Raw genomic sequence first — 15,516 nt, forward strand, 5'->3', positions numbered from 1 at the left:
ATTGAGTTAATCCTCCCTTCTCTCTGTTTCTGTGCTGCTAGCGCTCAGAGGTTCAAGAAAACTCGGCACGGCTATCACAGGGCAGTGAGGTTGCATGCTTAAATTTTGTTTGCGGAGCAGTCTCCATTATGGGTTCAGACACTCAGAGAGTCGCTGTGTTTGTTATTATGGTATTTCTTCTTTTAGTTAACTCATGGCTGTTTTTGCAGTTTAGTTTGAGCTAGAACCCGTAAGGTATTTTTGTGTTTTAAGAGCTGTTGACTTAAATTTTTTTCTCTCCTTTTCAATTTTTATTTTATTTTATTTTTTTTGCATTCCATGTGTAATTTTATACTTGTAAGCAAGTGCTTGTAAGTATAAACAACATTTTGTGGAGAGATTATGCTTTTATTGTGAACTTGAACAGGAAGTGTAATTTAATCTTTCACGTCTTTACATTTTCTCAGCACTTTTGTCATGTTTACGTCGGTGTAAACAGTTTAGCGCATGCTAAATGATGGTACATCATTTGACATTTTAATGGTCTGTCCGAAGCATTTATTTAAGTTATCCCGGACAGTAATGAAACAATAGCGTCCTTTAGAGACAAAAATTAAAAGACTGACGTCACAGCAACGCCAGTCACTTTTTTGAGCGTCCTTTATTGACCCTTAGAAAACAAGTGGATAATGGGTAAATACTGACAGCGGTAAACAAGGGAGCAGGTGCGTGTGGAGCCTCTTAACGTCTCCGACGTCGCTCTGTCAGCCTCTATGTATGGCAAGCCGTTAGAATCAATAATACCCCGCATATTAACGTGTTGTAAATAGCCGGTTGCGACGTTTTTTCTCCCCGCCAGGTTGAGTATCTCAACAGCTTGCCGTGCTTGCAAAGGTGTTAGCGGGGTGAGGCGATGCGTGGGTCAGCTAGTGGCTCTTGGAGGTGAACATTTGGTTCAGTAACCGGGGTTAATTCGGTGCCCCCTCCGCCGCCACGCCTCCCCGGAGACAACGGCCGACCTTGAGGACTCGGTCATGGACCTGACGCGACTGGCTGTGGATGCTGGCCAGTTCATTAACCGAGCTGTTCAGGTAAATAAAGAAAAACAGCGCTTTACATGTCCACCTGCTTTATTAAAATGGATTTGAGCCCCGCGTTGCTGTGGAAAACAAGGTTGTCTTGTCATATCGCTCCAGTACACCGGAGAGAGCCTCGGCCAGGCGGATAAGACCGGGCTGGACCCCGGGCTGGAGGGACTCCTGGCTCAGGCGGACGCCACCAAGACCTGGACGGACTCAATCATTTCTCAAACCGAGGTGCTACTGCAACCTAGTCTAGGTGAGAAATTAAAAATTTATTGTGTATATTATTTGGTGGTCCTATCAAGAAGGGCGCTCAGGACCAACCTCTCTGTTTTCGTACTTCCACCAACTTCCAATCAACTAAAAAAAACAAACAAAAAAAAAACACCAGGCAACTTAATTGTCCATTCATCCATCCTGTATTTGTAAGTAAGCTCAACAGCAACATAAAAATGCATGAAGTGATCAGGAGACGAAAAAGTGTTAGATAAATTTACCACTAAAAGATGAGTTATGATGATAAAGTATAGAGGATTCATCACTTTGTTTAAAAAATGAAATCTACCTGATGAGGAATAAAATTACAAAACAAAACATGTTCAGTGGTGATTTGACGCAAATATCTAAACAGCCAACAGCAATATATTTACTTCATGAGAAATTAGACTCGAGCTAAATGACCCACCGTTTCTTTGATAACGTGTCAGGAATAGAAAACATACATGTACATTTAAACATCGAGTCCTTAAACGCATAATCATAAATATAATTGGGGTCTATGTAATCCTCCTGCAGGGCTATGAATCAGTTTTTGCCCTCTACCGCATTGCATCTTCTTTGAATTAGTGTGTTTGCTCTGACTGTAATTGACTCATGTAGATGAATAGAGATCTTTTTCTTTTCTTTTCTTTTTTTTTGCTTTCAATTTCTTCAGCTAATAGAGTTATAAGTGGACGTGGTCTGCTTTCTATCAGTAAAGTGGCCTGTTGGGCTGCCAGGAGCATTAAGGACAAAGCTTCATAAAATGTCAATTCTAATTTCCAGAGAGCCTTTGGCTCCACTGCAGATCTTTATTGTTCTTATGGAGAAACAGGAAAGCAGACGTATGCCAATCAGGTTATTTACAGTTAAGTGTCCTAAATGTCAGTACCTACCTATAAAAAGAACTATAAGAATAAATAATTTCTAATGTTTGTTTTTTTTTTAACCTCTGACATACAGGAGCTCGATTAGAGGACCGGCTGTACGAGCATCTGGAATGGAGCGCCCCGCCTCGACCCCGAGCGCACGAGTTACTGGGGGATCAAATGACCCAGGCTGGGCTGGAGGTCGGATCGAACACACCCTACGGTGAGTCTGCATGTGTTTGCACCATTTGCCCTCTTAGCTTTTGCCCTTTTTAGGTGGATATGATACGTTATCAGATTTTTTTTTACAGTTTGTATTAAGTTAAAATGTCAGGTTTTGGCATTTGAAGCAGTACAATTTCAGTAACTCGGAAAGGGAGAGAAATATTTTGAAAAAGATAAAGCTGCAACACCCTGGTTGCACGAGCGTACAAACTTATAAAGCAGTCTTTGATTCAATTTCAGCATTCAGTCTGATTTAGCAGGAGTTTATCAGCTTCCTGCATCTTAATTTGGTTGCATTTCCCCGTCTTACCTTTCAAAGGTTCACCCAAATCCACCAGACTGCGGATGACTGATGACTCAGATTTTCTGTCAGGTTTACTGCTGAGCTCAGTCTAGAGGAAGCCGTTCTCCTGTTGGATAGTGACATTTACTGTTGTCTTTGTACCAAATTTCCCATTTGCAATTGTGATCAAAAAGCTAAATGTGGTTTTTATCAAACCATAACTCGTTTTTCCTCAGAGTTTTGGGAGATTTCAGATGTTTTCTTTTGGGAAAAAAATCCCTTTATCTCCATCAGTGTTGATGTCAGGCCCTGACCAGTTTCGCTCTTATTTTTTATTAACATTAGTAAAGTCTGCACACTTGTACAAACAACTGTTGCATATTCTTTGCTTGTTTTTTGTGGTTTGCCTTCTAATTTATTTATTTTTTGCTTTGTTTTTATCCACTGAATGTCTGCGTACAGGAACAGCTCTGATAAGGTTCGGCGAGGCCCAGAAGCAGCTGGGAGAAGCCGAGAGGAAGTTTGCAGAATGCACAAACATTCACTTTCTCACCCCGCTGAAGAGTTTCACAGAGGGTGAATACAGAGCCATCCAGGTGAAACGCACCTCTTATCTCTTACTACCTCTCCTTTGCCGTCAGCCATGTGAGGCGTTTAGCTTCTGACCCGGTTTCGCTGTAAACGGTTTTTAACAGAATGAGCGTAAGATGTTGGTGAACAAGCGTTTGGACTTGGACGTAGCCAAGACCAGGCTGAGGAAAGCCCATGAAGCAGACAGAGAGGCCAGGGTGAGCTGCAGCTATAGTTTACTCTAAAGTGTGTGGGATACTAGAAGTAAAAACATGGCAATTTTCTTGTAACATCTTGTTTGACCTCTGTCTCTCCTTTTTTTTCTTTTTTTTTTTTTGACAGAACCTGAATGCGAACCCGTTGGATGACGACTACATGTCTCACGTTTCTTACATGTTCAGCTTCCTGCGTGTTAAATGGCTTAAGGTTCGATTCTTTTTGAAGAAAAGTGAACAACAAAGAGAGACAAACGTTACAATTTGGGCTTTGACGTAGTTATTTTTATGCTTTCTCCAAACAGATATGGGCTCAGGAAATCTCTCAGGTACAAACATCTCTGTCTTTAAGCTCATTCAGATAATCTGCTTCTGCCTCTTCTGGCAGATTGGTTGATAGAAAATAGACCCACACCCTCACAGTTCATTGGGATTTTTAATGTCATAGACAAACAAAAAGTGGTGCGTTGTTATAAAATGGAAAGAAAACGAATGGTTTCCACGTTTTTACAAAGAAAAATCTGCTTTTGTATAAAACCACCTTTAGCCTGATAAAAAAAAAATGAAACACAAGCTCACCTATTCAAACTGAAATTACTCAACCCGACAACACCGATCAGATAAGTCATTTCTAGATATCGTCGCAGAACCAAAGTCATTGATTAGAAGTTGCACGATGCCATCTAACGGGTCGTGTTTGTGTGCGAAGGCCGAGATGGAGTTGAGGATCTGTCAGAGTCTTTTCGATCGGCAATCAGAAATCACAAGACGGGCTCTCGAAGGCATCAGCAGCACTCACGTATGTTAAAACAAACCCTGGACAGAGTACGTGTGCCAACGTTTCTGTAAGATTCAGTGTCAAATGTCGCGTTGCCCGTCTCTTTGCTCAGATCGACCACATGCGGAGCCTTGCGGACTTTGTGGATGGTCAGGCGTCATTTTTCGCTCAGGGCAACCAACACGCTCAGGAACTGCAGAGACAGATGTCCAGGTTTGCATTTATTATTAATGACCTCAATGACAACTATTTTATTTTAATAACAACAATGAAAACTAGGGTAATTGTTGAAGCCTGTTCAACTTCTTACTCAGGTGCAGTACTGTGCAAAAGTTTTGGACCACCTCAATTTTTTTATTTTGCTTTATTTCTAATGAGCCAAACCTCCTTGTAAGCTTCTGACGTGAAAATAGTACTCAAGGATTTCTAAATGTTCTTTAATGCTTAACTTTCCTTTTACACATTCATAGTCCAGTACATGACTATTTTCATATTTCTTTATTTGTTTAGGTGCTTTTGCTTAACTTACAGTCTAAAGAAATATTCCTAAAAAAATGACTAGTTGCTTGAGAATTTTGTACTAAATTTGGATTTATCTTCCATGAGTATGCTTGAATTCCCAAACTTTACCACAAACATCAATTTGTCAGACGCTCTCATATCAGGTGATATTGCTGTTTTATGATATTCACATTTTTCCTCATTTTACTTTCAGGATTCCAGCTGTCTTTTGCTCTAATAACTGGCAATCAGCGGTTAATAACGAGCCACCAATCAGCAGCCATGTTGCCGGTGAACCTGTCGGGTTGGATCAGGTCGCTCCGGTTTCCAAAGCAGCTCGCCAGCTGCCAGACTTTGACCAGGACTCGTGGACACTTGCCGTCAATCCTAAAACTGAAACAGATCTCTTTTCATCTGATCACGCAAACAACAATAACAACAACAACAACAGTGGCGCCTTCGGTACTCCCGGCCAATCAAGCGGTCACCAAGCAGCTGTTAAAAATCAACTATTTACAGACCAAACATTCGATCTCGTATTTACATCCAACCAATCAGATGAGCTTCCTTCACCCAGCAGGACAAATCAGGGAACAAACAGTTTGCCTTCTGCTGCGAGAGACTCTACCCGGACTTCCAATGCAACTTTTACCAACGGTGCCGCAACAGCGGTCGCGTTGCCTCCTCAAAGAAGTGCGATCCGAAACGAGACTCAGACGGGAGACGCCGAAGCTACTGACATCACAGCATCCACTGATGTGGTTCCTGATTCCCAAACAACCAATGAAACTCATGAGCGGCCAGTCACCAACGGAGAAGATGTCTAGTCGGTGGTTGTGACAATTTAGAGCACTTCACATTTGGTTCTCACAATATCTGGAGCTACTGCTCTATTTAGATGACTCAAACATTAGTTGTGCCAAGCCGGATTAATTATCCTCATGGAGACTCCATAGTAATTGTAAGAGTGATTGTTTTAGAGGGCTCATGTTGTCATTTTTTACAACTTGTTTTTTCTTCTCGGTTGCGTTTTGGATAGTTGCATTCATTTCAATGTCAAAGAAAACGAGCAAAAAGCGGCTGGATTTGCCAGAAGGTGATGATGTTGCGGAGGAAACACATAATTGACACATATGCAACCCAAGAAGATCAGAGTGACACCAAAGTCTTCATCTAGAATGCGAATTCGTAAAGTAAAGATTTATGAACTTTGCTTTATGGAAAGCAAAGTGATTTGCCAGTGAGGAGATGGAAGCCAGCAGAAATATTGCCCAGAGAGTATTCGCTTGAAGACCTAACTAACCGGCTCCTTACTCCAAGATTTAAAAGTGCTCTGCAGCAAGCGCATACATTTCTGCTCCAGCTTTGACCAACATTGTCACTATGATGCAAATGGGTGTCAGCAATTACACATTTCACAACTGTGTCGACAGCTTTATAGTGGTTGCGTAAAAAATTAGAGGTAATGAATGAAATTAGCCACAGAGGCTAATTATGTGGTTTTCTACACATAATTAGCACTGTTTTAAAGGGGGCTTCCCATCTGTCATGAAACTAAAACTCTAAGTCTAGTTATCTTACAAGATGTGTGGTCATAAAAAGTCACTTTAATCCAGTTCAACAAATGGCGGCTGAAGGGGAAGTTTAAAATGCTGACACAGAATCTGTCATTCATTTGGCTCAGCCACGGAGAAAAGTTGCTGCTCTGAATAATTTTTGTGGAGAACATAGAGGGAATTTAATAAGATTAGAGACATCAGCAAAACATTTCATGCTTTCATCTGTGGTAACATCTGAGATAAAAAAAAAAACTCTTTGTTGCGTGAGAAACTTTGTGCTCACAAACGACAGCTGCTGTCGCCATGATGGTCAGCCTAATGATTCTACTAGAGCCATCTCTGGTTGGGACAGCTCTATTAGAGATAGTGAAACCTCACACAGTTTCAGTATTTTTTTATGCAATTATAAGTGCGTAACCATTTCAGACACGTGTGGTTTCAAAGGCTTTTGTTGTCCAAAAATGTAATCTTTTAATTATCCGTTTTGACGAGCAACAGAGAAGCTGATGATCATTTTCGTATATTTAACCACGTTAAGATTTTGAGCCTTTCTTGCTCTTAAGTTGATATTTGCCCTTTAACCTTGATTTAGTGCCAGAATAAATGAATTTAAATGTAGCCATATATAATAGATGTTTCATATTTAAGAGACAAAAAAAAAAAACTGGTTTGACTGTTACAGATGTTCAGTGTAAAGTGGGAACTAAGTCTGTATTTTCACAATCATCAAACGTATCAAGTGTTGTGCCAATTGTGCAAGTGTGTAAATGTTGTAGAGATCTTTAAGAAGAGCTACTTATGTCTCTTCTTTACTCGTGTTTCTCTGAGGTGAGATGCTTCTTTACACACAAACTCTGTTCTTTCTTCATATGTTGCCCAGTCATTTCTTTTCACTTTAATTTTCTTAAAGCACCTTTTATTGTGAAATGGATGAAAGTTTCCATATCCAGATGTTGACTTTCTTCTGCTTTTCTGTTTTGTTTGGCCAATTTCGGGGACCCTGAAACGGAGGTGCTGATGTAATCTCCTACACAAAAAGCAACACTCTTATATGTTCGGGGCTGGATGGCAATAAAATTTCTCCTCTGATGTCCGCCCGGTTGTGAGCCTGTGATTTAGTTGCTTCGTCGAGCTGATGTCGGCGCCAGCTCGGAGTCCGATCGGATCTTGGTAAAGATGAAGAAACGAAACCTTTGGTGATGTCATACCAGAGCAAATCGAGTGTGAAATGAATCTTTCTTCACCAGCATGGTTTGTTTCTGAGAACTCCTTGTTAAAAACCAGTTGCGCCGCCTGGGTTCACGTAGCGCACTAATGAGGTCTGTTAAGTGTGTGACACGCACTTATAGAATATAGAAGCACCTAAACACGATCCAAAAAGTTCAGCGTTTGTTTCTCTTCTTCTTCGTCTTTGCATTTTGGCTCCTTTGCAAACCAAACAGATTGACTAAATCAGATGCAGAATGTGTGGCATCAATCTGTCATGAGCCTCTTGGCTCTCGAACATCAATGCTTGTATCACACCAGTGAAGAAGCTTTCGGAGGCCCAAATGTCCAGCCCCCGCTTGGAGTCACATGGAATAATGTCACTTTCTCCCAAGTGACTCACTAAACAAGAATAGAAGCTCCTCAATCTGTCCACGGTTGGGTGTATTTCCCCCCCTGAAGCAACAAGTCCCTGTCACTCTTCCAACAGCTTTCCATGCTTCCGTAATGTAACGTTTTCCGTCAACAGATATCAGAGCCGTCCTTCGGCGTGGTCTCGCACAGCGTCATACAGGAAGAAAAAGGACACTAGGAAGATAACTCACTCATCTACTGAGTGAGCTGGCCATTAGCTCAGACAAAGGAGCTAATGCTTGAATTTGGCTATGTTTCAACTCTATTCTTATATATTTTTTGCCAAGTCCTAAAGTTCTGCACTCTGACCTGATTTTTGCTAACATGCTCATATGCTGCATCTTTGAAATGTTTCACATTTTCTAGTGTTATATCTGTAACTGTTGCATTTTATTGGGATTTTATGTTGTAAACAATCTTAAAATAACTTCAATTGTGAAATGGAAGCAAATGTATGTGTGATTTTCCACAAAATATATATATAAAAAATAGTCTTCAATTCAGTTTGCTCACAAAGCACCAATCTAGAACAAATAATCTCAAGTCTCAGGGCTTTGCAAAGAGTAAAAATAGTCAAGTTCAGTTTATTATTCAAATTGTTGAAGTTTTATAAATAAGGAAACCTAGTGGATGACATCTAGTCTCTGACTTGTATTGCATAGTCCATTGCATTAAGTCAATTATTGAAGAACTTTGCAAAACAAAAAAAACTGGATATGTCTCCCAAATTATAAGAACAGTGAGTTAGAGATTTGCCAGGAGGGCCAGAGCAGCATTAAAAGAGCTTCTGGAGTTTACAACAAGGAATAATTGTGTTCTTCATGTGGCAACATTATGTTAGATTAAAACTGAGTAGAAATTAAAGACAGTCATTCTAATTAAAATTCCCAAGGAGGTAAAAAACCCCAACCCGAGCTCTACGATACGGACTGACAAAGTGCAAAATCCAAATGGAAAATTTACCAAAACTTAAAAAGTTTCTTCAACAAAGTATCCTTTATAAGAGTGTGTCAACTTGCTGGAGTCATTGGACTTGTGTCGCCTTCCAGTTAACACAATTTGTTTTAATTACGTAAATAAGAAATTATATTTGGAAAGATTCTTCACGTGTACATACGCTTTTTTTTTTTTTAACAATAAAGAGCGAAGCTGTGTCGATGCAGTCCGTATTTCACCAATGAGACAAAATTTTTGCTCTCCATAAAGTGTATGAATTGTATTTCGGCCTGTTTCAAATTATTGGTTTCTGCATTACAGAAATTGAAGAAAATACTCCCTCTACTTATTCAACAAAATGGTTGGGGAAAACCCGTGGGCAAAAATGAAAAACTTATCGATACAGATGTACTTTTTTATATATGTATAAATATACACAAATGTTATTTTTGGACTCCCATTCAGTCATGCCCGATTCTGCTTTGTTGCGACAGTCAGTTACCGTCACCAGGTCAAGAACTGAGTCATTTCAGCAGATTTAGACCTTGCTTACCCCACTTTCCATTAGCAGGCTGCGTTTTAACAGTATCTTTATTGTTTCCGTCCCTCCCCGTCCTACACACAGGGGGACGAGCGGGGAAACACCCAAAAAGAAAAATACCGCACAGTAAATGGCCTGTGCTGGCTCGGTTTGTCGTGTTAGCACGGGGTTTTGTTCGCCAGTGAGGTCCTGTTGATGGTTTACATCTGCTGTGAGTTCTGCCTTACAACTCCTATTGTCCTACTTTGTCAGAAAAAAAAGCCACATCTGTTTTCTTCCAACTCCCCTCTTGCTCTGAAATAGTAAAAAAAAACAAAAAACAAGGAGGTACTTACAGTAAAACATTTTACTGTTATTGCATCTTTTAATTGTTCTCTTTTTGCTTTTTTTTTCTCTCTATCTCTTTCACTTGTCTCTTTTTCCTGCTGGTTGCCATGTGGGAAGAGTTTCCAGCTGAACAGTAGGTGCGGCACGCAGGTGGAGGGCGGTGAGCGCGGCGTCTGGCGGTTGAGGATAAATGTGACTCTTGTGGCTCAGAATAATTTGCTGGTCTGGTAGAAAACGGCTCATACGAATGCTACGAATGACACGGCGGCGCATGATTGTGAACTGGAAGACAGTCAAAAGGTTTCACAGCTTTCCACAAATAAAGATCAGTCAGACTGGATGATCGATGTGTACTTCGACTAGGCCATGAATCTGAATTGACCCAAATTATTTCATTATAACTCTGAGCATGTGTGTATGTAATCTTGTTAACTCAGACTAGATTCCCTGTTGCTGCTGAAGCATCAGACTAAAAAGAGCTGCATGTATGCAATAGCAGGAGGTTGGGAAAATTCACATTTTTCTCATGTGCCATAAAAAATAAAAAATTTTTGTGTGTTTTCCAGCCTGTTTCGTCCGCCTCTTCCTGCAGGTTGTCCGTTTTCCTCAGATAAATCTGCCAGCGTCGCCCCGGGTTTCTCCCTCTACCCCAGACGGCCAGACCGAGGCGATCAGACACGCGTGCTGACGTGTGCAGCATGAAGAACAGGCTGCGGGTTCTGCTGGGAGAGAAAGGTCAGGTCATTTCCCTACGTCCTGCTCCTGCAGCTGAACACGCGGCACCTGCTGAACCGCAAGATCAAGGCCGGTACCGGCGGGCCTCGCTGAAAATGCAGTAAATAATCACCTGTTGGCTCGCGGGGTTGATCAATGTGGTCGCCGGGCAACCGAGCTAAGAGTAATGGAAGCCAGAAATAAAGTTTTAAACCTGTAGCTTAGCAACAGTACTTAATTGAAAGTAGCGAAGACAAAGTTTTTGAAAGCCTAGAATAATAAAACCGCGACGATGACGTGCTGCAGTTTTCTATTTGAGGAGCTCCAAAGACGGAAAGAGCTAAATGTGGATTCTTACTTCTTGTTGGAGAAGCTTTGTTTTTGTTGTTTTTTTGCACGAGAAAAATAAGAAGTTTCTAATCAGTTGTTTTTAATAGCACACTGTAAGTTAACTATTCCTGTGAAGCAGGAATAGTTTTTTTTCTTTAGAGTAGAGAAATCCACTTTGCTGTGTCTTTAGATTGACAACTTTAGATTTAGATAGATTTTTACCAATTTGAAATAAAAAAAAAACTACGATAATAGCAGAATTTTTTTTTCTTTTAACACTTGTAAAGAAAATGGGTTATTCAGTGAGAACAACAGCAACACTTCAAAACTAGACAGAAAATAAATAACATTAACGATGCATTGCTGACTCCAAGTTAGTAAGGTTAACTTCTGATTCATTCATTTATTTATTTAAAAACGAAATTTGCGGTTTTGTTAGTTTATTTGGCCAAAATCACATTGTCAAACCAAAAGTTCTTAAAAAATTATTTCTCATTTTACAAAGTAATTTGTTACCAATTGGCAAATTGCAAATGTAAATCCCACATTTACATTTAGTGGGATTTACATTTTCTTAGAAAGGCTGCATGAAAACTATTGATGCTCTTCTCAGTTATCGGCGGAAAATATTTTTATTGACTATTCAGAAGCTAAACCCTGCTTGTATAATATAGCAATCTAGTTTTGCTGATGAAGGCCTCCTTGTCATCACCCTCATTTTTAGCTCCATCCACAGATTCTCTACCACATTCAGATCGTGAATTTGGCGGGAGTTCTTCCAAAACAACATCACTTGCCGTCCGGAGAAACAAGTTACTTTTTTTTCCTGCTAATCTTCCTGTTTTCTTTTGCAAAAAATAAAAGTTGGACATTGTTCCTGCTGCTTTGCTTCCCTCCGTCTCGTTTAGTTTACCCCGGGTTGCCCGTGTTCCCTCTCATGTCCACCCTTATTCTCCGTAGTGCCCACATTTCCATGTCGGCGTGACTTTTGACTTTACCTCCATGGAAGCATTACTCACCCACTCTCCACACACCCTCCTCGGGGCTCTCCCTCCTTCTTCCCTCTTGCTGGGTTTATAAGTCAGAAACGGCAACGGTTGGCTCACTGAGCAGAGCTCTACACAAAGGGAGGGGGTCTAAATGAGAAAACAAGAGCAGCTTCAGTAAATCTAAACAAAATTCACACACAGAAAAAAACAACAACATATCAACACAGTGGAACAAGAGGAGTCAGAGCCCTGTCATGCATGTGTTTAGGATCTGGGGTGTGCTCTGTGTACTCAGCGCTGCTGGTTCGTCTACATGTGTGAATGAGATCGAGGACGATGACGGCTTTGCAGACAGCTACGGCAACGAGATTTCTCTGGACCAACGGCAGGGTGAGTTCAGCTTTGATTATTTTCCCTGTTGGCTGTTTTGACTGGACAGACTAGAGGATTATCACGTCTCCTTGACAACACGGTGTCACCGATTTGGATTTAATTAAAATACAAATGCTTCAGTTGGTTTCTGAATATGTACTATTGTGCTTTTTAAGATGAACTGTGCTTGCATCTTTTCAACTTTTCAATCAACTTCATGATAACTTCATTCATCTAGAAAGGTCTGGTCAGTGATGTTACATTTTAGGCTTTGCTCTAATATGTTCAAATTCGGCATTTATGGAGTACCGTGGAGTACTCATTACTTTTACCAATTTAGAGCATAGTTAGAAAGTCTGGAGAATACTTACACTTATCTAGCAACCCTGAATAGTAGTATCTAGTTTATATATTCTGGATCAACATTATTAGATTCTTTTTTTTTCCCCTTTCTTCTTTTGCTCTTCCCTTTGGTTTGTTATTTTTGTTATTTCCTTTTAAAATCATGTAAAGCACTTTGTATTGCCTTGTTGCTGAAAATATGTCATATAAATATTATATATGCGCCCTTTGCCTAATTTGACAAATCTATTGCTTTTTCTTTCTTGTAAATATTTACATATATTATGTTTTTTTTTCTAAATAGAAAGACGAGGTTTAATCAGTGGAAGTATGCGTGGTGTTTACTTGGGCACTCTGACCGTTAAGTGTTAATCAGAGACACAACCTGTTTTTGCAGTGGTTGGTTTTGGGGTTTTTTTGTTTCTTTTTTTCTAATAGCGCTGCCCCGAAGGTAAAAGTCTAACCAGTTCGTATCCAGGATGTGTGAGGTCTGCGGATACGCTACCTGCCCTTTTCCCTGACCCGAGATACCCATACAAGTCCTGACCTGGATGGAGGAAAGATCAGTCATGACCTTCCACTCTAATTAATGGTGATCTATCAGAAAAAACCCCCAAAAATAACGTTAAGGTTTGTGGTTGAGATCAGACGAAACACGAGAAATTTCAAGGAAATCAACACTTTCAGAAGCAAATTCCTGCGTTTGCAAAGTGTTTCATCCATGTTCACCAGCAAACCACTGATGTCGTGGCGATGGGTGGTAGGTTTGGGAGCTCACAAAGGAAATAACACCTTTTCTAACACAAAACTTCTCTTTAAATCTACCTTCCATCTTCTATGTTGCATCTCAATCTATTAATGTTCATTTTTGGCTCATGTTGTCATACAACTTTTATAGGTCTGTACAATTAAATCCTCCTGTGTTTTCCAGAGTCATCCAACACACCGTACCATGCAGACCTCTCCCACTGGGACAAGCTTTTCATCACTCTGGAGGACTCCCACATGAGGCAGAACATGCTGCTGGAGTCGGTGGAGCGGTGCTGCGGAGGAACGGCGTCTCTGAGGAGCCAGCTGGATAAGCTCCTCAGGGGGGCGTCGCAGCAGAGCTCGCCCAGCCCAGGGTCAGTGTGCAGGGCGCAGGCGGAACGCGAGGCTCTCGGGCTGCACCGCGGCCTGGCGGAGCTCCGCCGGGACGGGGCAGAGATGGAGGGGAGAATAAACGCCACGTTGCAGGCGATCCTGCGCGGCAGACACGAGGATGAGGCTCGACTGAGTCGCCTCGAGGAGGCCGCGTCAGAAAGCAGCAGGACCAGGAGCAGGAGTGGACACCAGCCGACTCAGAGGCCTGGAGGTTCGGGCAGAGCGTTTAGCTCGGGGGTGAATTCATTCCCGTCCGAGCTGGAGGAGCAGGATTTGTCCTCACAGGTGGACCTGGATATGATAAGAGGCTCTCTGGTTGTCATAGCTAGAGACGTGCAGAGGCTTTACCTGCGGCTGAGCACGGTGATCGAGCAGGCGGGAACTCTGAGGAAGGGCAGAGGAGACACATGAACTGCCTGCAAAATAACAATATGCAAAAAAAAAAAAGGGGGAGAACAACTGGCATTTTGCATACTCTTTGTTTTTATATTTATACGTCTAAGATGTATATGAGCTTGTATTTTTCTGCTGAGTACAACCCTAATGCGCCATTAAGAATCATGTGGGTTTGCAACAGTGAATAAAAAAAATCAATTAAACAGTAAATCGCCCTCGTGGAAAATGTTTCCTCCCTTCTATCCCGTATAATTTCCAGCTCACGCACTCGCGTTTTTCATTTGTCTGATTGCAGCGTCTGTTGTTGTGATGACCCGCTAATACACTCAGCCGCAAGGAGAAGAGCAGAGCCAGAGGTTTTTGGTCTGCGTGTAATTTAAGGCGTGTTTCTCCTGCTCGTTAGTCGCTATAATGCAAAGAGGCCGCCGCTTGCAGTACTCAGTGTTTATGATTCACGTAGCCATGCTAAAAGTGGGTTACACACTGACGCCCGTCCCTCCTCCATACACACACACCAGTGACGTGCGGTGAGGTTCATTGCTGTTGAGGCACTGACTTATGACTTAGACACCATCCATGTTATTGGACCTACGGAAATTTCGCGCATGCACACAACGCTGGGGGGCAGAAAGACTCATCTTTTACATGTCATCCATAGCCGCGTTAACTCAGTGAAACTTAAAAATGTAGGTATAAATTTCGTGCTATGGTCCACAGCAAAGTAATCTGTATTCGCCAAGCTACGCAGACTCGTTGCCATAGCAACTGACAACAATGCCACTTCATGTTTTAGGATTTAACACCAAAAAACATTCAAGAATTTTGCACACAGAACAGAACATTTAGTTTGTTGTTGTAGTACGTTTTAGGCTTAATGTTTTATTAATAAATAATTGCTGTGGTAGATTAGCTACTGCTTTTACTTTTCTGAATTATTTAAACATTATCTGTAGCCCACAAAACGCACATTTAATTAAAAAACTAAACAAGAACATCTTATTGCCGTCTTACCTTTACGTATCAATGAAATCCATGCACCCCTAATTCTGCACAAAAATATCCGTTCATCCAAAGCCAAGTTTATCCTCGGCATGTCTTTTCTACTCCGTTTAAACATTTCTGTTTAAGTGTAGAAATGTAGTCTTTCATGTTGACGTCGGAAGAGAGAAGAAAACAAATAAATCGCTGTACTTTACTTATTCACTGTGTGGCTAGCTCCATGGCTAGCTCACTGTGTCTTACTCTGCAGTTGTGCAGTCACAATATCKGGGAWCATGAGCGCCCCCAGCGGTGAGACAAGAGAACTGCCTGCCTCACCTCGAGTCTGTTCTCTGCCGTTTCTTATCGATCCTCCGCACACAAAACACAATACACACACTGACAAAAAACACTGTACATTATAATCGAAATTATGGAAAATCAGTCCATATATTAAATGTTTCTTAGCCATTTTATTGCCGGCGTACAGACAGGACGAACATGCTGTC

At 41.2% G+C, this 15,516-nt stretch overlaps 1 protein-coding gene across 1 annotated transcript; it reads left to right on the top strand.

The window, feature by feature from the left end:
* Nucleotides 1-34: 34 nt before the first annotated feature.
* Nucleotides 35-7,412, top strand: LOC103458427 (endophilin-B1-like). The gene is made up of 10 exons (XM_008399230.2): nucleotides 35-1,070; nucleotides 1,176-1,317; nucleotides 2,283-2,411; nucleotides 3,159-3,292; nucleotides 3,392-3,484; nucleotides 3,609-3,692; nucleotides 3,787-3,810; nucleotides 4,191-4,280; nucleotides 4,372-4,472; nucleotides 4,975-7,412. The coding sequence occupies exons 1-10, from the start codon at nucleotides 1,014-1,016 to the stop codon at nucleotides 5,585-5,587; spliced, it is 1,467 nt and encodes a 488-aa protein (XP_008397452.1). The 5' UTR covers nucleotides 35-1,013; the 3' UTR covers nucleotides 5,588-7,412.
* Nucleotides 7,413-15,516: the final 8,104 nt, after the last annotated feature.

Source organism: Poecilia reticulata, linkage group LG22, assembly GCF_000633615.1.
Source record: "Poecilia reticulata strain Guanapo linkage group LG22, Guppy_female_1.0+MT, whole genome shotgun sequence".
Lineage (NCBI taxonomy): Eukaryota > Metazoa > Chordata > Actinopteri > Cyprinodontiformes > Poeciliidae > Poecilia > Poecilia reticulata.

Excerpts from the sequence above, each read along its gene's own strand:
- LOC103458427 (XM_008399230.2), top strand. The coding sequence starts at position 1,014 with ATGGACCTGACGCGACTGGCTGTGGATGCTGGCCAGTTCATTAACCGA. Across the intron at positions 3,485-3,608 it reads AAGCAGACAGAGAGGCCAGG|AACCTGAATGCGAACCCGTT; the intron begins GTGAGCTGCAGC and ends TTTTTTTGACAG. Across the intron at positions 4,473-4,974 it reads CTGCAGAGACAGATGTCCAG|GATTCCAGCTGTCTTTTGCT; the intron begins GTTTGCATTTAT and ends TTTTACTTTCAG.